The following is a 23860-nucleotide window of genomic DNA, read 5'->3' as shown; positions in this document are numbered from 1 at the left end:
GCGTAAAAATGTACTTTGTGTTTATCTTTTTTGTTTTTTCGAACAGTATCGTCCACTCTTAGCGATACTTGTTTTTTTCAAATAACCTTGGCCGACTCCCTTAGTGTGATTGGTTTACGGGGGCTAAAAACCAGGCTTTTTACCGATCCTCTAAAATCTACTATCCATGGTCAGACATATAGCATTTCCTCCTCGTATCACCGGAAGATCCGGTTGGGATTTTGGTTCCCTATCAACCATGAGCCATCGCTTCAAGATCTACTTGGCCATTGTGATGTCGCTTTGACGTCGCCCTCTCAGGCGCTCTTGGCCTCCACATTCGAGACTTGAATCTTTCGGATGGAATGATGAGGGTTTCTCCGCGATCTCGCTTTTGACAAGCCAAAGTCGATAACTCCCCCCAGCGGCCGCCTCTTCAAACTACTCCGCTAATAAAGAGTCTATTCGTCTAGTCACCCTTCTCCGTCCCCTGTTATTATAAATCTCGCGATAGGATCCTCGACTTTATAAGGTTAGATGGCGCTTGATTCGGTTACGATGACGACCCGCAAAGCTCGCTTGATTACCGGCATCTGATTTTGGCGGCGCATTTTTGACGAGACGGATCAACCTTGAGAATCGGGCTCCCCAGGGTTCCCGGAATAATGGATCGTTCTGTTGGTCTTCTTCAATGTCTTCCTATTTTTATACCGTCGAAATAACGGCCGAACCCATAATTGGGAGGCATTCATAGATACGCCTTTCAGTTAACACCACCTTCGGAATAGTTTCAAAAATAAGTTTTTCTTTTCTTTCGTTGGTCATTTCCAAATGTTTCCTTGAATAGAACGGAACCTTTGAAACAAATATAATGCAACTCTCAAAATACGCTCACGTTGTTCTAAATTAAGTTTATAATTAAATTTATAATATTTGTTGTTCAAATTAAATTAAAATATGAATATGGGGCATTTGGTGTTCAAATTAAATTTAAATATGGGACATTAGGTGTTTGAATTCAATTTAAATATGGGACATTAGGTGTTTGAATTCAATTTAAATATGGGACATTAGGTGTTTGAATTCAATTTAAATATGGGAAATTAGGTGTTAAATTAAATTTAAATATGGGGAAAAAATTAAATTCAAAACTGACATTAGGTGTTCAAATTAAATTTCAATATCTGAAATTAGATGTTCAAATTAAATTTGAAAATGGGACATTGGGTGTTCAAATTAAATTTGAAAATGGGACATTGGGTGTTCAAATTAAAATATGAATTTTGGGCATTTGGTGTTCAAATTAAATTTCAATATGGGAAATTAGGTGTTCAAATTAAATTCGAAATTGGCAGTTGCTGTTCAAATTAAATTTGAAACTGACATTTGGTGTTCAAATTAAGTTTGAAAATGGGACATTTGGTGTTCAAATTAAATTTGAAACTGACATTTGGTGTTCAAATTAAGTTTGAAAATGGGACATTTGGTGTTCAAATTACATTTGAAAATGGGACATTTGGTGTTCAAATTAAATTTGAAAATCTGAAATTTGGTGTTCAAATTAAATTTGAAAATGGGACATTTGGTGTTCAAATTAAATTTGAAAATGGGAAATTTGGTGTTCAAATTAAATTTGAAAATGGGACATTTGGTGTTCAAATTAAATTTGAAAATGGGAAATTTGGTGTTCAAATTAAATTTGAAAATGGGACATTTGGTGTTCAAATTAAATTTGAAAATGGGACATTTGGTGTTCAAATTAAATTTGAAAATGGGTCATTTGGTGTTCAAATTAAATTTGAAACTGACATTTGTTGTTCAAATTAAATTTGAAAATGGGACATTTGGTGTTCAAATTAAATTTGAAAATGGGAAATTTGGTGTTCAAATTAAATTTGAAAATGGGACATTTGGTGTTCAAATTAAATTTGAAAATGGGACATTTGGTGTTCAAATTAAATTTGAAAATGGGACATTTGGTGTTCAAATTAAATTTGAAAATGGGACATTTGGTGTTCAAATTAAATTTTAAAATGCGATATTTGGTGCTCAAAATTAGGCTCTATAAACTGTATATATTGATCAGAATAAATTGGTATTTTTTAAAAATAGAGCAGTTAATCAAATTATCTCTGAAAAACTGACGCGCAAACAACTCTCAAAAAATAAACCTTTTGATCTTTAGTTGCGCAGAAAGTAGCTGAATATAAATTAACGTGAATTTATTCTTTTGACAGAATTCCTCCGAGAGACTTGTAAGCGAGATAAAAGTGAAACTGTGTTGCGATAAATCCAGCAGCACCAGCATCAACGGGTGCACGACTACACCATCGCAATCAGCCAACAAAAAGGAAATGCGGGCTATTCCGGGCTCCCCCAGTTAAAGGTCAGAAGACTCTTTTTGTTTTACGTCGTTTATTTCCCTAATTGGTTTAGAGAGATTTATTACGGTTGATCAACGCGTGGCGCGAAAGAGGGAAGCCCATTTAGAGTTCCTATCACTTTATCCTCAAAAATTCCCGAGTTCGTTACGTCTAAATATGAAAACGGTCGTAAAGAGCGCGTTTTGTAATTCCTTATACGAAATGTCCGCCCTCTATCGTCTTGACGGCGAATTTTTCAAGAGTTCATTAATAATTTAAAAAGGTATACGTGCGCGAGGTTGGTTAGTAAAAGCACCCGGAGAAGAGTCGGGGACGGTGCTGAATTTTTTTTATTATTATTCCTCTTGGAGTCATTAAATTTAACGGACTCTATTTTATAGTGAAGATAAATATTATCTTCATCGGGGTCATCAGGCCCGATTTTTTTTTCAAAACTTTAAATATAGTTTATTTTTAAAAATGACTCTTTAAAAATATAAACGTGAAGCTTATGGTTTATTTTTTCAAAATAACTTCAAGAATGTATTTATTTATTTAAGGGGGAAGACTACTGTGGCCATTGTCTACTTTCACGCTATTTCAAGCTGAACTCTTTTAATTTTGTATTTTAACTTATAAAATTAATATTTAAGGGTGACTAAAATTATTTTGACAAATTAAAATTTAAAAGTAGTTAAGTCATTACGTTTTAATTCGGACACCCGGAGCTAAGCAAGTTGGGCAAGCGCCCAAACTACCCATTAGTTAGGACCTTATATCTCGTTAACTATTAATATTATAATTATCAAAATTATTTTAAGCACTAGGGGAAGGTTCAGTCTAATAAGAAAAATATAATTCAATTATGTATTTGTTAAAACAGAATCGTTCAGCTTGAACGAAAAAGAGGCTTTTACTGTATTCTTCCCCCTTAACTGTGAATACACTAATAAATGTATGAAGATTTCCATTAATAAAAAAATATCTGCTCATTCTACCTAAGCATAAATAAACTCTTTTTAAAAATGTAACCGTGAATCTTAGGTTATAGGCCTAAGTCAACTAATTTTACATTAACAAATATTATATTTTTAAGTGAAATATTTTAATATATCACCTTGCGCTTACTTTATCTTAATTACTGGTCCCAGTTCCATGTCTGCGAAGAGCTATTTCACTACTTTAAGTAAAAGTAAAAGTAAAAAAAATTTAAGCAATGGCCAATCGAAGATATCCACATTTTCAAACCAATATACAAAGTGGCAATAAATACTTAGAAGCTTTTTTTTCGAGTATTACCATACAACGTCGTCAAAGCCATAAGCTAGGTAAAGTTTGCATGCTTTTTTAAGATCGTGCTACGGTGGCAGTTGTCCCGCTCAACTTAAGGTCCGCCATCAAATTCCGCCGGCTGACGAGTTATAAATAGCCGTCGAGAAAGCACCGGTAGATGGCGTTTGCGAAGGTCCATTCATGTCAATTTTTTCTAGTCGTTTCATTTTCTAAATGATTACGAAAACCTCACCACCAGAGGGAGTTTTATCGCTCTCTTTTTGATATCCACCCCCCGTTTAAATTGACGTTTCATCTCACAGCTACCCCGTTCCTGTCCGCTTGGGGGATAACTTAAAAGGCTCCATTCGTGGTGACGTTTTTGAAAGAGCGATATTTCGCGATTGCAGCGCCCGTCAGCGGCTGCAAATCTCGTTTATCTTTAGGGGAAAACAACATCGCCATTGCACGGGCGACGCGAGCGAGATCTGTCGGGATTAATTGAAACCATAGTCATTGGATAGCAGTTTCACTAATGAAGTTTTATCGAGATACGTCCAAGGAGAAGCTCACTAACTAATGATTAAGTAAATAACTATTTGTTTATTATATTTATTAATAGATATCGCTTCGACCCTTCAACGTCACTTGCACTTGATTGTTAGCGTGGTTGTCAAAAACACCCGTCAAAGGCTAAAGAGGTTCCCCAATAATGTCAAATATGACGTCCTGTATGTAATGTCAATAAGTTATTTCCATAAGCGTAACTTTTTATCAAAATTCTTTACTGGGAGCTAGTCATGGAGAGACGTAATCACAAAAAATCGAGCTCTCTAGGGAGGTAGCCGTTGAAAGCTATGTGAAACGCGAGATCGCGCGGACGTAAAACGGCTATAAAGAGTCTTATACTTTTGGAGAATATTATAGACTTATGCTCGCCTTTTGTAGACATTTCATGTTGTCAGATGTATATAATAAGTATTTTACGTAAGAGGTATCAATCTGAGAAATATGTACCGTCGCAGAGTTGAAGCGGTTTCCACGGATGGGTGCAGTTGGCCTTATTAAGGCATGTGCCAAATGTAGCATGGCACAGGGCCCCCGAGGTTAGGGGCCCCCTCTTAGAACTAAATGTTTTTTTTCCATTCTATTGAAATTTTATATTTATAACCACATTGGCGTTAAATAACTCAAAAAGTAAGGTTTTAATTTTTAGGGGCCCAAAATTCTACTTTGCACAGGGCCCCCAAATAGTGTTAATCCGGCCTTAGGGTGCACTGCATCAAGTCGCAAACGTTGCCTCTTGCATTACTTCAAATAACAATGTTAAATGTAAATATTACACTGTTTAGGGAATATTCTTGTTTATTAACTATAATTTTCCAATTAAATAGTATTAGAAATCCCTATTGTTTGAAATGTTTCATGTTTAGGGTTAACTTCTCTTTTCGATTTAGTTAATCGCACGCCAATTTCCCTGCGCGGTACTAATGAGCTCCAAATAGGGCTGGAAATTCTAGCTATTTATTTACATTATAATTTGTTTTTGACTCGAAGATCTATTTGGTCCGAGTTTGGCGTTTTAATTTTATCCTCGAAGACCTATTGATCCGGATATTTCGTAAGTTGTATCATTACTTCAAATTTCTTAGGATTTAGCTTTTTTTCCCCTTTTTTTATTATGAACTTTTCTACCTTTTCCCGTAATTTAACTTCGTTATAGTCCATAAACTTTAAAAATCCCTATACGATGTATTTCACGCTGCACTAGTTTTCTTTCGAATGGTATTTGGAAAAATCAACGTGATCCTGCGAAGGTACACGCAGGCCCGTCTTAAGACCTTTTGGGGCCCTGGGCTAAATTATTTTTTAAGACCTTCGCGATCCCCAACGGTCAACCTTTCTATGTCCGTTGTCTAAATTCAACTACACAATAATCAAACCAAAACTTTTAATTTCAAAAGTATAACATAGGCCTACTGAAAATAAGATTTTACTGGTTTTAGAAATTGTTGGTACCGTATGATACGCGATGTGACGATGAGTCAAATTACTTTAGACATAACTAAAAGATAGATAATATTAGATGAGCATAAATAATATTTAACCAACTAAACCCTTATCCCTAGAGTAGAGGCTGTATGGCTGTCCTTTCCTGGGCCCCAAAACTGGCTGGGGGCCCTGGGCTGTAGCCCATTTAGCCCATACCTTAAGACGGCCCTGGATACACGTTTCACTAGGAGTATGGAAAGATGAATTATATACTTCTGATGTGACATATCAGGCTTAATGTAAATTTGACTTAATATTTTAGTTATTACCACAACATTGTTATCTATTACCCAAGCCGCTTCGATAGCAATATAATAATACACCTGTTTTTTCATAACATAAAGTGGGCTCTTAGTACGTATTAATTTGGGGACGGGGAGGGGGGGGGCAGGGTTATCGGTAATACCGTTGTGTGTTATATGTTCTTCCTAGATCAGAATGGCAAATAATATATTTTAACGTCCTGGGAAGAGTTCATAAGGCTAAAAGCATCGTAAACACGGAGCTCCTCCGATCTCAGCCCGTTGCACTCACATTCCTTCTCTACTGTCGGACGCTCTCTGCGGGCTTAGCCGAAATAATCCACATATTATTATACTCAGTACGGTTTTCGTGCTGTCCTCGAATTAATTAATAGAGAGATCGTACCAGTAAAAGGATTACTATGCTCATTGTAATATTCTTTCAAGATTAAGATAGTGCAAAAAAAAATATTATTATTTTATATAACATGGCAGCAGTGATGCCAGATCGGGAAAAATTTCCCACATTTAGGGAAATTTTGACCTCCAAAATTCCAAAAATGAGGGAAATCATATCGAAAATTCTCGAAATCTAGAGAAATTCAAGGCGGGGATGATTTTAAATCGAAGGTGTTAAAAATTCACAAGCTCTGACAAAATTGATTAAATTAAAAAATAAATACAATAAAATTAACAATTAAACTGATAGGAATTTAGACTTTGGTCGAATTTGCTTGAGTTTGCACCTCTGCAAGCTCGCTTTGGTATTTTATTTAAACCTTCCTTAAAGAACTAAACTGAAAAATTAAACAATATTAGGAATTATTATGGGTATATAGTTCCATTTCAGAATATAGATGGCGCTTTTTGTCTACACTAGGTTCCTACACGGATAACTATTTTGAAAAAATGAAAACCACTTTTCCCAGCGTTACTTCTGTAATTTCTTTATGTAAATATGAATGTTTCTCAGGTTTTGGAAAACTTGTGAATATTTGGTATAAAAAAAGGAAATTTTAACGCCGTGAAAGGGAAATCTCAATTTCGTGATCTGGCATCACTGCATTGCAAACCATTCGGTGCGTAATAACGGAAAAAGTTAATACGAAGTTTCAGAATAATATATTAATTTTATTCGGCTAGAATTTTGATCAAGAAGCCGAAATGATGAATGTTTAAATTAATGGATTATTAATATTACATTTTCATTTTCCATCAACTACAGCTAACTTTTTATTTAGAAATTAGAAAGTTACCAAAGCTACGTAGACCGTGTTAAATCTACGCCATATTATTTACAAACGCCGGGAGTACGTATTAAAATTTGAGGCAATATAGCCCTGTGGGAATTTCACTCAACAACTTCAAATATTAGTCTAAATTTGGACGCACTCATTTCGACCTAAATTCTTACAAATACTGGCTGAATACTCGAATGAATAGACGTGTTTTAAAGATAATATTTACGATTTCTACAGTAATATAATTCCAAAAAAAACCTCGCTGCTGTTTCAAAACACAACTCTAAAATACGGCGTAGAAAAATAACAAGTTGAAAGAGAAAATATCCCCAGCGTTATATAGCGAAATTACTCTGGAATTCCTAGCGCTATATTCCGTCGTTGAATAATTCAAAAAATATCTAAAGAGATCTCTTCGTTTTCTTCGGACTGGAGGGTATAAAATAGATATTTCACCATCCTTTCATATATGAAACAAAACTGCAGCGAGAGCCAGAGAAATGAGTTCCGTTCGGAGGATTTCCACTGTTAAGCGTCGATTCCGCATCTTGAACCATCTATCAGCGCCTTGTCTACCACTTCCCCTCTCGTCTTCTCCTATCTCAAAATCAAGCTCACCCCCTCCTTTGTGTTTTCTTTACCGCATTCCCTTCTCCTTTCTAAATGTACGCGTTGCCCCAAGCCGAGGCTTAGAAAGAGGAAAATCCGAACTAAGAAGTCAAATTATTCCAATCCCCAAAGAAAGCAATTCGTTGGATGGCTAAGGGAGGAATCTCTTCTCTTCGTCGCGGCCAAACTCCTCAATATAGTAAAAGGAATAACAATAAAAAAGAGAACCCGAAATACGTAGTAGGATTGCGTTTTGTTTTTTACGTATATATTTTTCGCTTTTGACGTATCTTGTCACTGATTTATTGGTTAGCAGCCTTCCAAACGCTGACTAAATTCGCGATATTTATGGACGAAACCAAAAAAGACGCGCTATTCGCTAGCGAAACGGGAATAGGTGGCGCAGCAGTCGCTACCCCTGCAGCTTGGGTTCTCCGCGTGGAGTGGTGATCAAAACCAAAACAAATATGGCGGCATGCAGTAATGGTCGAGGTGGGAGAAATTGTGCCGTCCCTTTTTGTAATAATACTGCGCTTAAAAGCTTTAAAAATCAAGATAATAATAAAGAAGAAGATTTGAAGTTATCATTTCATAAATTTCCAAATTGTAAGAAACTTACTAATGTGTGGTTAACAAAGATAAAGTCAGGGAAAAGACCTAGCAAATGGTCTCAGATATGTAGCGCTCATTTTAAAGATGATGACTTCTTGGCTAGAAATGGTGAGTTGAAAGTAATAATATTAATTACTTGATTTGAAATTAAATAATCAGAAAGGTCTTCTAGATGGAAGATCCATAAGAAGACGTCTGAAATTCAATGCCATTCCTTCTCAAAATTTGCCACGTATGCCTATTAAAGAATCAACCGAAGATAGTAGAAAAGAGAGAGCCCAACGTTACGTAAACCGTTCTAAAGGTAATTGTTATTTGATGATAAATAATTAATGGTAATGTTAACGTAAAAGTTATCTTGAAATTATACAGTAGTACCTTCAGCATCACCATTGAAAGATAACGTTGTTGAATCGATTATTGAAAGCGAAAGTGAACCAGCTCCGGATGAAAATGTCTCAACGTTAACTAACTTAGCTATGCTAGCTGAAGTCGCAGCTGAAGCTCAAGGAATTAATGAACCTCATGTGGCAGCTAGTGTAATGAAAGCTTCCATTGGTGTTCAAGTTTATTTGGACCAAGGAAAGAACTTAAGCGCATCAAGAGTTGGAATTACTAGCAATGGAATGACAAATGTGGATTTTGTGAATCTTACAGGCATTGGGAAAGAACTATTTGAAAGCCTTTCATTTGAAGTTTTAGGACTTGAAAACAACAGTGAGCTTTCAAATTTTCTTATGCCGGTAAATGATCGGGTACTCTTGACTCTCATGAAGCTCAAATCAAATTTGACGTTCGCTGCTTTAGCTTCATTATTTGTCATTTCCAATCGATCGGTTTCCACCTACTTCAAAAGAACCCTCTGTGCCCTTGCTGAAGTTTTAAAAAAATTCATATTTTGGCCGAATGTAGATAATATCAGGAGTAATTTTCCTAAATGCTTCAAAGAGTTTCAAAACACTCGTGTGGTCTTGGACTGTTCAGAAGTTCCCATGATGAAACCTAACACGTTTCATGACCGAGTGGCAACCTACAGCCATTATAAAGGCACCCACACAATTAAACTTCTCATTGGAATTTCGCCTTCTGGAATGATTACGCTCGTGAGTGACCCTTGGGGCGGAAAAGTTAGTGACAAGGAAATCACTGTTGAGAGTCGGGTCATATCTAACTGCGAACAATTTATTGATGGAATTATGGTTGATAAAGGCTTTCTAATTGAAGACGAATGTGCTGCCAATGGAATAGTTCTACACATCCCACCATTTTTAAGAAAGAAAAAACAGTTTAGTAAAGACGAAAGCGTAAAAAATCAAAAAATAGCATCTGCTCGTGTGCATGTGGAGAGAACCATTCAACGAATTAAATTATTTAAAATTGTAAATGATAAATTTGACCTTGATTTAGTTCCCTATTGCAATGAAATCGTTACGGTCATATGTGGATTAGTAAATTTATTAAAACCAATTCTAGCAGATGACAAATTTGATGATTAAATGTTATGTGGCACGGGAAATAAAATTTTTCTATAATCTTGAAAAATATTTATTATAAACTTATCATTTGTTACTCTTAATATCTCACTTCATTTAAAAATTGTAGATAATACTAAATGGCGCAGTTTGAAATAGGAACTTTTAAATGAACTTAAATATATCACTTATTCTTGACCAGTAATGGTAAATATACCTTCAAATAAAAATTGCACAATTTCACTATGTTCTGCTTTAAATATTCTTCATCTCTCTCAATATCAATTAAAAGATAACCCTTAGGAGAATATAGAAAAAATGAGCATGTTTTTAAGTTTAATACATAAAGTCCAAGTTGAATTTGCGCGTAATACCCTCTGCAATCATTACTTGGTAGGAAAATTCCTTTTTCTCCAACTTTCAAGAAGTTGAGTTTATTTTGCGCAACAGCTTCTTCGATTGAAATTTTTTTGGCTACGAAAGGACTCTTGATTTCGAGCAATTTGGTCTCGCCATTTTCCACATATATTCCATCTGGACTAAAAGCCAGAAATGGATTCCGGAGGCTAATTAGGAGACCATATTCCACTACTTGAACTTTCTTGAGCCATGAAAATTTGGCTCGGGCTACTTTCTCCATTTTGTTACCATAGACTACAGAAGCCACTTTTAGTTCTTTGCCAGACAAATGATTTTCTAAAAGCTTGGAAGCTGTGATTGCTTTGTTTTTGGATGACAGAACTTTTTTGAAAGTGGTTCCTGTTAATCTCACTTTTCTTTCCAGTTTCCACTCATCTGTTTTTTGGTCTAATTGAGCGAGCGTTTTTGCTTTTTCAAAATCAACTTGAACAAAATCATCGTAGAACTGCTTTTCTTCAGTTGACATGTTACGAGTAAAATTGTTCTCGTAGTGCGTTGGAACATTAAGGGTTTCTCTCAAAATATTATCGATAAAAATGATTTGGTCCGAATCAGCAGGGTCAATTTGTCGGCGTTTACTAGGATTGTAAATAATTTCTTCATTTGCAGCTGGAATACTAGATACGGCACTTGTAACATCTAAGGCTTTTTTTGCTTTGACATTCCATTTAACAAACTCTTTAAGACTTGGGGGTAAATGCCTGGCACACATTGGTTCGTAAGGCAGGCTCGATAAAATCCGTTCCTCACAATTTTTTAAACTGCTTGTGTCAAAAATGGGTTTGGCAACTTTTCTCACGCAATCTAGATCTTGGATTTTTTTTGCGTGGTAGTGGGCTTGGACATTTGCCTTCATTTTACCCCATTTTTGAGGCTTTGATGTACATGATACATCATTAGAGAGCTGACCTAACTTTCCATAGCGATTTACGTAAAATAAACCTGCTACGGAATGTTTACAAAATCCAGAGTTCCTTGGAAAAATAATTAAACGTTATTATTCAGATATAATTTAAATATACAAATGAAATCATTTACCCGCTCTTACACGAACAGTTGACACTTTTAATGAAGTGTTTTTCATTTTCATCCAGTTTAAATTGTAGTTTTAAAGAATGTGGTTCCCCACTTGGTGAGCTGGACTGAATCACAAAGCCTTCAATTAAAATTACGCCCTCTTCTTCCTTAGAGAAATAAAATTTTAAAGATCCTTTTGGGCTTTCCCTGAACATTCGTTCCCCTTCTTCTAACGCTCTTGGCTTGTCTCCAATGTATTTTAAAATTTCAAACATGGTGAGATTTACTTTTATAATGAAAATAGAATTAATATAGGATAAAATAATAATAATTAAATAATAGCATACCTATTGGAGATTCCAATGGTTCCACTTCCATCTTTGCTATATGCCAAGGCACACTCTTATATATTCAACTTTACACAGTCCAAGATGAGTTCAAAACCTAATGACAGTTTATCGACGTTACGAAAAGGTTTAGTTAAAGTTATAAACTTTACATTTAATACTACTTATCAACAAAAAACTAATTATCTTACCATTAAAACTATGATATTCTTCTTCACCTAATGCATTAACACGCCGTAGTGGTTTTTTTCTGATCACCACTATATAGTACCGCGGAGTGTGGATAGGTGGCGACACTATAGTTTTCGCGAGCGAATTCTTTATTCCAAATGGATACTTTCTCCTAAAAGTCGACTTCTTGCCGAAATTTGAAGCGCATCCATCGGAACACTTCTACAGGCGTTTTTAGGCCAAAAATAGGGCAAATGAATTTTTTTTAAATATTTGCACGAGTTAACGTATTAGTGATCCTCTAGAGCTCCCAAAAGGGTATTGAACTAAAAAATATACTTTTATTTTCCAAAACTATTAATTTTTCATTTCCAAAACTATTAATTTTTCATTTCCAAAACTATTAATTTTTCATTTCCAAAACTATTAATTTTTCATTTCCAAAACTATTAATTTTTCATTTCCAAAACTATTAATTTTTCATTTCCAAAACTATTAATTTTTCATTTCCAAAACTATTAATTTTTCATTTCCAAAACTATTAATTTTTCATTTCGGAAAATACTCACTTTTAATTTCTAAAACTATTCACTTTTAATTTATCTTTCTCTGCGAGTTTAGTACAAATGCGTTTTTTTTAGAAATGCGAAGCAAAATTATGTTTCCGTTAAATATTAATTAGATACAGTTTAAATTCCCAGTTACGAACGTTTGTTTGTCGATCGATTCGAATTAAAATAACAAAGCGGACGAGTGTTGCTAAATATTTAAGTAAATAAGGGTTCGTTTTCCCCTAGTATTGATTTGTTAATTTGAAAACGAGTTCATTTGACAGTTACGATTGAATTTGGTTCGCTAATTTTAAATGGAGTGGTCGCCATGGTAACCTTTACGGTTTTATTTTGTTCCTTGGCGCCCCGTACTTTGCCCCGCGATAAGCCCGTTGTAGGCATCTCCGGAGATGCTTTTGAGGCAAACCTATTAAAATTCAAGAAAGCTAAATCGCCAAAGACTAAAAGGCAGCCCTAAGAAGTAGCCGAATGCATTATTTCCCAAAATTTTCTCTCCCGCGTGTGATCCATCAAGCACGTGGCTAGCTCCCGTTCTGGAAACCCCCCAGAAAGCCAAACCACTTTTTCCTCCTCCCCTATTCAGCATCTGAGCCTATTTTGGGAATATCTCCGCTTGGGTTCGCTGCTGATAAAGTGGTACATTTTTAAACGCATATTCCGAAGATTAAAAGGGGCTGGAGAAGACAAAAATTATTCGCTGTAAATTTATGCGTGTTTCTAGACCCTGGTGACTGTTAAAAATTATTTTTAATTTACATTTATTTCTTTATTACGTATGTATAACGTTTGTTCGTGCGGGGCATTGCTCCATCTAGGGTTGTTTTTAATTAATTTTTAAAGTACATAAGATACGGGAAATTATTTATGTTGTTTTAAGTCTTAATTATTTCTAGCGCTTGTTGTTGTTAGGCTCTACTCCGAAATCTTGTAGGTAACCATTAATTAGTTGTAAATATTAAAGCCTTTAAATGTTATAATTTTAATATTTATAAATGTTACAAGCTATAATTTATAACGGTTATAAGCTATAATTTATAACTGTTATAAGTTATATTTTATAAATGTTTTAAATGTCATAATTTATAAATGCTATAAGAGTTATACATTTTATAAGTTATAAATGTTTTAAATGTCATAATTTATAAATGCTATAAGAGTTATACATTTTATAAGTTATAAATGTTATAAATTATAAATTTTAAAAGCTATAAGGGTTGTTTCACAAATTACTTAGTTACGTGGAGAAAAGGGGGGAGGTTAAATTGAAAAGGGTCTAATTACTGTAAATTAAAATTAATGAATTATCGGCCAATACATACTATATACTTAATTTTATTTATACTGTATCAATAACCTCTTCGTCAGTTCAGCTTTATACAGTTATATCTCTGTTACATAACTTACATTCAATAGTTATTATTGACATTTAATTAAAGGATTTTGACAATTTGAATTTGTGAATAAGTGGAGTCAACACTGTCTCGTAAGCGAAGTCTTCTGATTAACAAGGAGTGCCGTGTGAATTCGGAGAATTCCTTTTATGTAAAGTAACGGAGTACCAAAGTCTAATCAATAATACAGGCTAGCGTCCATCGAAAGGCATCTGGAGGAAATTCATTAATCTTTTCCAGTCCGATGAACGGCGTGTGGTAAAAAATGTCCCGCGTGAGGGCGCGATCTCCGAAAAAGGACTGGAAAAAAATGGTAGATAGAAAACCCAATTGGGTTGATATTGAGGGGTTCCCCACTAGATGGCATTTCCCTCGTAATGGGTTGCCGAAAAGAGGCGTTTAAGGGGTACCTTCGTCTTGATAACACCCTCGGAGAATCTTCGGCCGTTTTTCCGGAGTGGACTCTCAACCATTAATCATATTACGCTCGTCTTCGTGTATAGAGGGTGCCACCAATAAAGGCATCAATTTGAAGCCGAGGCTTAAGATTGGTTACGATGTGCCGACGAATATTGATTCTTCTTGATTAAAAATCCTTAACAGCCTCAGCGTTCTTTCCTCCTTTTTTTGCTTCGATCCTAAAACGGGGAATTCGTATTGGCTTTTCGTCACGCTACTTTTTATTGATGGTAAATTTCGTAGATGACCACTCCGCCGTAACACCAACAGTGTGGTAAACCGCGATTGAAATGAGTTTCAACCTGATTTTATAAAAAGAGGTTAAGCTTGTATGTATCGAAAATCAGTATGGTACGTAATACACGGATTCGCAAATTGCTTACAGGGAAACAAACATTGTTGAGAATCCATGAGAGGCTCTTATTTAATGCGTTTTATTGATATTAGATGGCGCCAATTTAAAACATTTTTGGGGAAAAAACCACAAAAAAATCAACTTCTAATTTACTATTTTCAACTTTTATCTAAAAACTAAAAAGAAAAATTAAACTATTGAAAAATTCTGCGTAAAAAATACGTAAAAATTAATATTGTTCGCTGTTCTTAGATAATTTAAAACTTCCGATTTACGGACTGTTGGCGCCATCTGATAAGCCTTCGGGTTTTTAAAAATTACCCTCTAATGGCGTGTTGAAAGGATTTGGTCCGTTGTCAAATGTATATCGGCCTATTTTTCGCAATTTGGTCTTTTAAGATAAATTTCTTTCAAATGACCTTAATTACGACGCGTGTTACGCGAAAAAATAATGAAAACATAATTACTGAAGTGAAATTTACAATTCTTATTGTACGTCTTAATTTCTCTTTTAACCTCGCTCTCGAGGTTTTATATGAACTTTAAACTTTACGACTTTCCTTTGACCTTAGCTTTCGCGTAATAACGGCCGTTTTTTTTGCAACAAAATTGGCATTCCTCGTGAAGGAGATGAAAAGGTCACTTTCATAACGAAATTTCTTTTTGTCAGCTTTTTTATCGCGCTTAAGCCCGTCGGATTTGGCTTTTTTTTCTCCAGTGGAGGAATTTTAGTTGAATTTGTCGCGTCGCCTGAGAAATTGCAAGCGACGCGTAAAAGGCATCTATTTCAAATTTCACGCCTTAACTTCAAAAAATATAACAAAAAGAATTAACGCGTTTATATGAGGTTCATATGTTCTTTAATACTAGGAATATAACCAGAAGGCAGAAGCGTACATCGTATCCCGACTGCAATTTTTTCCTGGTTTTTAGCTCCGCGTGACGAAACAAAAATATACCAATTAAATGGCTTGTATTCAATTGTTTAGAAGGTCAATATTTTTTCTTCCAAAATGTACACTTTGTACTAAGAGAGGGCCCGCTAGGATAATACCCAAGGCAGCACCCAAGTCATCTAGAATTAACGCGTTTATATGAGGGTCATATGTTCTTTAATAATAGGAATATAACCAGAAGGCAGAAGCGTACATCGTTTCCCGAATGCAATTTTTTCCTGGTTTTTAGCTCCGCGTGACGAAACAAAAATATACCAATTAAATGGCTTGTATTCAATTGTTTAGAAGGTCAATATTTTTTCTTCCAAAATGTACACTTTGTACTAAGAGTAGGCCCGCTAGGATAATACCCAAGGCAGCACCCAAGTCATCTAGAATTAACGCGTTTAGTCATCTAGTGACTTTTAATGCCATTAATTCAGTTGGTCAGGTAGGATGGTGGTGGCAAGCCCTTCAATCCACGCGAGCCAACAGTTTCCCTACACTCACTATTACGGTTTTAATGCAAATAATTCAGGTGGACAGGTAGGAAAGTTGTGGCAAGTCCTTCATTCCACGCGAGCCAACAGCTCCCTACACTCACTATTACGGTTTTAATGCAAATAACCCAGTTGGCCAGGTAGGAGGGTGGTGGCAAGCCCTTCATTCCACGCGAGCCAACACCTCCCTACACTCACTATACGGTTTTAATGCAAATAATTCAGGTGGCCAGGTAGGAGGGTGGTGGAAAGCCCTTCATTCCACGCGAGCCAACAGCTTCCCTACACTCACTATTACGGTATTAATGCAAATAATTCAGTTGGTCACGTAGGAGGGTGGTGGAAAGCCCTTCATTCCACGTGAGCCAACAGCTTCCCTACACTCACTATTACGGTTTTAATGCAAATAACCTAGTTGGCCAGATCGGAGGGTGGTGGAAAGCCCATCATTCCACGCGAGCCAACACCTCCCTACACTCACTATAACGGTATTAAAGCAAATAATTCAGGTGGCCAGGTAGGAGGGTGGTGGAAAGCCCTTCATTCCATGCGAGCCAACAGCTTCCCTACATTCACTATTACGGTATTAATGCAAATAATTCAGGTGGTCAGGTAGGATGGTGGTGGCAAGCCCTTCAATCCACGCGAGTCAACAGCTCCCTACACTCACTATTACGGTTTTAATGCAAATAACCTAGTTGGACAGATAGGATGGTGGTGGCAAGCCCTTCAATCCACGCGAGCCAACAGTTTCCCTACACTCACTATTACGGTTTTAATGCAAATAATTCAGTTGGACAGGTAGGAAAGTTGTGGCAAGTCCTTCATTCCACGCGAGCCAACAGCTCCCTACACTAACTATTACGGTTTTAATGCAAATAACCCAGTTGGCCAGGTAGGAGGGTGGTGGCAAGCCCTTCATTCCACGCGAGCCAACACCTCCCTACACTCACTATACGGTTTTAATGCAAATAATTCAGGTGGCCAGGTAGGAGGGTGGTGGAAAGCCCTTCATTCCACGCGAGCCAACAGCTTCCCTACACTCACTATTACGGTATTAATGCAAATAATTCAGTTGGTCAGGTAGGAAAGTTGTGGCAAGTCCTTCATTCCACGCGAGCCAACAGCTCCCTACACTAACTATTACGGTTTTAATGCAAATAACCCAGTTGGCCAGGTAGGAGGGTGGTGGCAAGCCCTTCATTCCACACGAGCTAACACCTCCCTACACTCACTATACGGTTTTAATGCAAATAATTCAGGTGGCCAGGTAGGAGGGTGGTGGAAAGCCCTTCATTCCACGCGAGCCAACAGCTTCCCTACACTCACTATTACGGTTTTAATGCAAATAATTCAGTTGGACAGGTAGGAAAGTTGTGGCAAGTCCTTCATTCCACGCGAGCCAACAGCTCCCTACACTCACTATTACGGTTTTAATGCAAATAACCCAGTTGGCCAGGTAGGAGGGTGGTGGCAAGCCCTTCATTCCACGCGAGCCAACACCTCCCTACACTCACTATACGGTTTTAATGCAAATAATTCAGGTGGCCAGGTAGGAGGGTGGTGGAAAGCCCTTCATTCCACGCGAGCCAACAGCTTCCCTACACTCACTATTACGGTATTAATGCAAATAATTCAGTTGGTCAGGTAGGAGGGTGGTGGAAAGCCCTTCATTCCACGCGAGCCAACAGCTTCCCTACACTCACTATTACGGTTTTAATGCAAATAACCTAGTTGGCCAGATCGGAGGGTGGTGGAAAGCCCATCATTCCACGCGAGCCAACACCTCCCTACACTCACTATAACGGTATTAAAGCAAATAATTCAGGTGGCCAGGTAGGAGGGTGGTGGAAAGCCCTTCATTCCATGCGAGCCAACAGCTTCCCTACATTCACTATTACGGTATTAATGCAAATAATTCAGGTGGCCAGGTAGGATTGTGGTGGAAAGCCCTTCATTCCACGCGAGCCAACACCTCCCTACACTCACTATTACGGTTTTAATGCAAATAATTCAGGTGGCCAGGTACGAGGGTGGAGGAAAGCCCTTCATTCCATGCGAGCCAACAGCTTCCCTACATTCACTATTACGGTATTAATGCAAATAATTCAGGTGGCCAGGTAGGATTGTGGTGGAAAGCCCTTCATTCCACGCGAGCCAACACCTCCCTACACTCACTATTACGGTTTTAATGCAAATAATTCAGGTGACCAGGTAGGAGGGTGGTGGATAGCCCTTCATTCCATGCGAGCCAACAGCTTCCCTACATTCACTATTACGGTATTAATGCAAATAATTCAGTTGGTCAGGTAGGAGGGTGGTGGAAAGCCCTTCATTCCACGCGAGCCAACAGCTCCCTACACTCACTATAACGGTTTTAATGCAAATAATTCAGGTGGCCAGGTATGAGGGTGGTGGCAAGCCCTTCATTCCACGCGAGCCAACAGTTTCCCTACACTCACTATTACGGTATTAATGCAAAAAATTCAGTTGGTCAGGTAGGAGGGTGGGGGCAAGCCCTTCATTCCACTCGAGCCAACAGCTCCCTACACTCACTATTACGGTTTTAATGCAAATAACCCAGTTGGCCAGGTAGGAGGGTGGTGGCAAGCCCTTAATTCCACGCGATCCAACAGCTCCCTACACTCACTATTAAGGTTTTAATGCCATTAATTCAGGTGGCCAGGTTATACTTCGTAGGATGGTGGTGGAAAACCTTTCACGCCACGCGAGCCAACCGCTCCCTACACTCACTATTACGGTTTTAATGCCATTAATTTCGGTGGCCAGGTAGCAGGGTGGTGGAAAGCCCTTAATTCCACGCGATCCAACAGCTCCCTACACTCACTATTAAGGTTTTAATGCCATTAATTCAGGTGGCCAGGTTATACTTCATAGGATGGTGTTGGCAAACCTTTCACGCCACGCTAGCCAACCGCTCCCTACACTCACTATTACGGTTTTAATACCATTAATTCATGTGGCCAGGTTACAATTTGTAGGAGGGTGGTGGTGTGCCAATAGCGCCCTACACTCACTCCTCAACAAGTTTTAATTTAAATGGAAACTGGAGAACAATTTAGCCAGTGGGGAGAGAATTATCAAACTCAACGCGGAAGGAGCTGTTCCGAGTTTTCAACCAGTGCCACAAGCTGGGATCGAACCAGGCTCCGCTTGCCGCGAGGCGAAGGTGCTAACCCCTCCCCACATGTTATAAGCGAATAAAATTAGCATTATAGGGAAATATATACATATCCTCTAAGAAGTATATTATATACTTATGATACGATGAAGCGTCTGAAGGCAAATATACAGGGTGTTTCAAAGTGAGTGACCCCTACTGGTTAAAGGGTGTTTCCCTCCAAGTTCTTCGATTTTCTCTTTCCCTCAAAACTTATACAGGGTGTTACAAAAGGTTATGCAAAATTTGAAGGAGTTGTAGGGGGTGAGTTGAAAAGTATGCCTGTTTTTTTCTCATTTTCCTACGATGAGTTTAAAGAGCGCCAGAGAGCTTCAAAGTGTGGTCTACTTGCCCCTGGAAGTAGGCTGCAACAAGCGCAAAACCAAGCAGCAGGGAAATACGAACATTAGGGTTTGGGTTCGTGTGATAGGTAAAAAAGGACTTTAACACAAATCGAGGTAACCAGCTTAAAAAAGTAAACTTAAACAGTATTTAAAGTCCCTGCTTCTTGTTGAAGCCTACTTCCAGGGGCTAGTGGACCACACTTTGAAGCTCTCTGGCGCTCTGTTAACTCATCGTAGGAAAATGGGGAAAAACAGGCATACAGCCGCATACTTCTCAACTCACCCCCTACAACTCCTTAAAATTTTTGCATAACATTTGAAGCACCCTGTATAATCCGAATTTCAATATCAGTTGAAAATATCACAAAGTATTGACGTTTTAAACTGTAATTTTAATATGTATCCTATTTCATTCTTCCAGTCTAGACGGACTGGAAGATAGTAATCTGTTCGGGGAAGGATGGTGGACTTGGGTTTTTTTTGTAAAGGACAAAGTCAGTCGTTCGATATGTCGATTAGGAATACAATAGACAAAATGTCAGTCTAACTTCAATACGAAAAGCGTCCTCCACAAAAAGATATATATTTTTTATGTCCGATTTCCTTGAAAATATATATAACTATAGGGGGACATTTTTGACGTTATTTCTCAAGGGAATCGTCCATTGATTCATCTTTTCTTGGTTTATTTTTCTCGAAATTTGGACAGACTTTCTACGTATACAGGGCCGGACTTAGAGATCCTGGGCCCATAGGCAGATAAGGAGTCTGGGCCCCCTTTTCACTAGCTGCATTTACTCTTATCCCTGGAACTAGGCTGTGCCTGAATTTCCCTGATTCAGCGTAGAAGTCTGAGCTCTACGGTTATATTACTTAATAAAAGCTCTTAACAATCGTCGACTAAATATGCGATAATTATGCAACATTACGAATTAAGGCTGCGTCCGTAAACTGCCAGGCAGAAATTTTGGTAATTTTAAAACAAAATCTTCTACCTATTAATTTCTCCAATATAAATTACAATTGATATTATAGATTTAGGCCTTCGAATACAGTAATTACGGTCACTGGAGGGCCCCTTCCAAGGATGGGCCCCTAGGCCACGGCCTAGGTTGGCCTAGGCGGAAATACGGCACTGTACGTATATGCGATATAAAATTGATGGACACTCGTTGTTTGACATTTTCTTGAAAATTTAAATTTTTGTAATAGTCTCAATTTAAAATTTTATAAAATAAAGTCGCTCCTGTTTCCCAAAATGATTTATAATGTTTTTACCGGTATCAAAATCTCCTTAAGTTCAGTTTGAAAGTTCCCTCCCCCCTGGCTGAAGCTGTTTTCCCGTGAGTTTCCCCTTTCCATAAAAACTTGTCGAAGTTAACGGTAAAAGTGAGTGTAGGGAGCTGTTTGTTGGCGTGGCATGAAGGGCTTGCCACCATCCTCGTATTTAACCCAGCCACCCGAATTACAGGCATTAAAAGTGGCTAGATGACTTTGATCCTAAAGTGGTGGTGTCTTGGGTATTATTAGCCTAGCTGATTATTACTAATTAGATTGACAGATAATATGTGGACTGCACTGCCGACCAAAACCAAAATATGGAGAAAACCCGCGAAATTCAAACTTTCTTTGCCTTAAGATACCCCAACTTACTTCTTTCAAGTTTATTTAGTAGACTTGAATTTTTCAACTCAAATTATATTCTGGTACTAAATAATTTACGGGCCAAACTATATTTCAGAAATATCATTAAAACCATGTCTTAAATCGCGAAAAAAATGCGTTTTGATTTGACTTTTAAAGAAAATAAACACATTAATGCGTTTTTGGTTTGAAAATAATGCAAAAACCTAAAATAATGCGTTTTTCAACAAGTCATTTCTCTAAGAACAAAAACTTTAAATTCGAAAATTAGTTCAAAATTGAATTTAACGTATAAAATAAGGAGAAATAAAACCAAAATCTGTAAATCGAAAATTTGGTCTGTCTTTTGTGCTTTGCACGGCAGTGCAGCCTCGTCGCGTCTTGATTCCCGGGAGATTTACCACGCCTTAAAGGCGAACGGTCAAGCTTTAACCAATTAGACAGCCCTATAGCCCGTTAAAAACTAAAATTTATGGCGGAAACCGCATAAAAAAATATTAAGTGGGTAATTTTTAATAAAAAAATTAATTTCGGGAAATTGAAAAGCTGCGACACCTGGTGAGCAATCGGTGAGACAGAAAAACAACATAAAAGCGCGCTGATTTGTTTTGCACGCGCGGCGCTTTCCAGTTATACGAGACCTAAGCGTAAATTGCGCGATTTCAAAAGTTAGGTTAGTTCGCAAATCGCTCACTAAGGAAAAGGTCGTGCTGGCGCTGGCGATACACCTTAAGATGGCGGCGGAAATTCAAACCCAAATACTTGGCGTTATTTTGCGTTTCAACTTTTTAGGCCAAAAACTATTTTTTCAAGACAAAATAAGGTACGTGTAATTATATTGAACGTCTTGTTGATCTTTTGATACGCAAATAAGGCGATAGTTGCAAAAGCTTGGCCGTTCCCGTTTAAGTATTCATTGTTAACAGGGAGGTTACTTGGGTCCAGTCATTGGCCACACGTCATGCAGTTGAAAAAATGAAAGTTTTAGGAACAAACATTCCGCCTGTGACGCGGGACAATTTGGATAAAGTTGGTAAAATAAAAGCTGGCTCCATTTCGTGTCTGTGTACCTAAATACATTATTTCCTGTAGTCGCATTTAGAAAAGCATTATTCAACCAACCAAGTGTATAATATTTTCTGCCGATGGTAGCGTATCGGAATTCGCAAATGACGGGGAGAGTGACAGTCAACCAGTTCCAGAACGAAGCCAAAGGCCAACCTCGCGTCGTCGAAACCACCCACGGCGATTGTAACGTAGTTGGCAGTGAAATAAATGAATCTTGGGCGACGGCTAATTGGAATTTTTACGATTTCGATTCGGCTTCGACCGTTTCCGAGTTGCGGCCCGAGGTCGAGGGTCGCCAAATGGATGCCTCGTAAAACGCTTAATGCCGATAAATTCCCGCAATCCCTGATTTGATTTCTGTCCAGGGTCCGTTCATTTCCGCTTGACTGAAGACGGACCAGAACCGACGACAACTGCGCCTTCACTTTCTTCCCGGAGAGGCGGGGGGGGGGGGGGGTACAGTTAGGGCTCTCGATTGATCCGCCTTATGAAATCGCGTTTGTCGTCTGTCTTACAAAGTTTATACTTTTCCTAAAACTCGGGGTTTGGATAAGCAATATCAATTTTATTTGTTTTTATCCATAACCGAAAATTGACTGAATAAAAACTTGTTTTTTGGCTATTTTTAACAATAGGTACCTTGTTTTTTTTTGGGGTTTTGTTTATTTTTATGGATGTATTTTTTGTCAAGGATTACAATAATGCAAAAAGTTTTAACCGCAATTTATTATTTAGAACGATATGATACATTTAAAATTGTTACTTGCCACCAATTTTTACCTCGGAAAATACGACATATTTCGAAATTTCTGTACATGTTGGATGAGGTAGGACTGATGACGAAAAAAAAACAAAAAAAAACAAAAGTACCTATTGTTAAAAAATCCCTTTTTTTGCATATTAAATCGTTTTATAACCGCGAATAATATCCGTAAATAAACATTTAACCCGAAATTTTTATGATTAATCGAAAATTTGGCGATTAATTTATCTGTTCCGCCGAGCTCTAATTTTTCTGTGTCGCCTTCTACGTGGTTAAACAAATTAACAAAATCAAAATATAGTCCGGTGCTTATGTCGCCATCTACATTCGTGAAACCGAATCACCGGTGGCGCTCCTAGAAATTATTAAAGGTGAAAACCATAAGTAAATCCTGAAGGAGGGTGCGCCACCGTGAAACACAATAATATTTTAAAAGTAATTTAATTAATTTAATTCTGAAATTAAGTTTAATCACCAGTTTCACATCCCGGGCCCCCGTCTGGGTACGCCACCTTGAAACACAATAATATTTTAAAAATAATTTAATTAATTTAATTCTGAAATTAAGTTTAAGCACCAGTTCCACATCCCGGGCCCCCGTCTGGGTGCGCCACCGTGAAACACAATAATATTTTAAAAGTAATTTAATTAATTTAAATCTGAAATTAAGTTTAATCTCCAGTTCCACTAGAGGGCTCCCTATTCCTAGAATAGACAGCGACGAAGCATTCTATATACTATCCCTCTATAGTCTATACCCTGTGAGTCAGTCTGCAGGTATATAAGAAATTTGTCATAATATAATTCTGGCGCCGTCTAGGATGGCGTCGGGACTGAAAAAAAATACACCT

General features: G+C 37.4%; 2 protein-coding genes and 1 long non-coding RNA gene across 3 annotated transcripts in view; all 3 read left to right on the top strand.

Annotated features, from left to right (window-relative positions):
* The first annotated feature begins 2280 nt into the window (after positions 1–2280).
* Positions 2281–23860, top strand: part of LOC149952650 (adenosine receptor A2b-like) — a 29877-nt gene continuing 8297 nt past the window's right edge. Inside the window, exon 1 of the mRNA XM_090170215.1 lies at positions 2281–2365. The gene's annotated coding sequence lies outside the window, so the exon portion shown is untranslated. The remainder of the gene's footprint in view (positions 2366–23860) is intronic.
* On the top strand, positions 8402–8818 carry LOC149952652 (uncharacterized). Its single transcript, XR_016479923.1, has 3 exons — positions 8402–8478; positions 8543–8674; positions 8743–8818. It is a non-coding gene; the product is annotated as an uncharacterized LOC149952652 (long non-coding RNA).
* Positions 8850–9866, top strand: LOC149952651 (uncharacterized). Its single transcript, XM_090169782.1, has 2 exons — positions 8850–9702; positions 9778–9866. Exons 1-2 carry the CDS (start codon positions 8850–8852, stop codon positions 9864–9866), a joined length of 942 nt encoding a protein of 313 aa, XP_090025908.1.

The sequence above is a fragment of the Leiobunum rupestre genome, chromosome 3, assembly GCF_980474605.1.
Source record: "Leiobunum rupestre chromosome 3, qqLeiRupe1.1.hap1, whole genome shotgun sequence".
Taxonomy (NCBI): domain Eukaryota; kingdom Metazoa; phylum Arthropoda; class Arachnida; order Opiliones; family Sclerosomatidae; genus Leiobunum; species Leiobunum rupestre.
The sequence above is the reverse complement of the archived record's forward strand: the minus strand, read 5'-3'. Positions and strand labels throughout refer to the sequence as shown.

What these genes read in the sequence shown, in the direction of transcription:
- LOC149952651 (XM_090169782.1), top strand. Translation starts at nt 8,850, where the DNA reads ATGCTAGCTGAAGTCGCAGCTGAAGCTCAAGGAATTAATGAACCTCAT. An exon ending in TCAAAAAATAGCATCTGCTC is followed by an intron (nt 9,703 to 9,777) that starts GTGTGCATGTGG and finishes ACCTTGATTTAG; the next exon opens with TTCCCTATTGCAATGAAATC.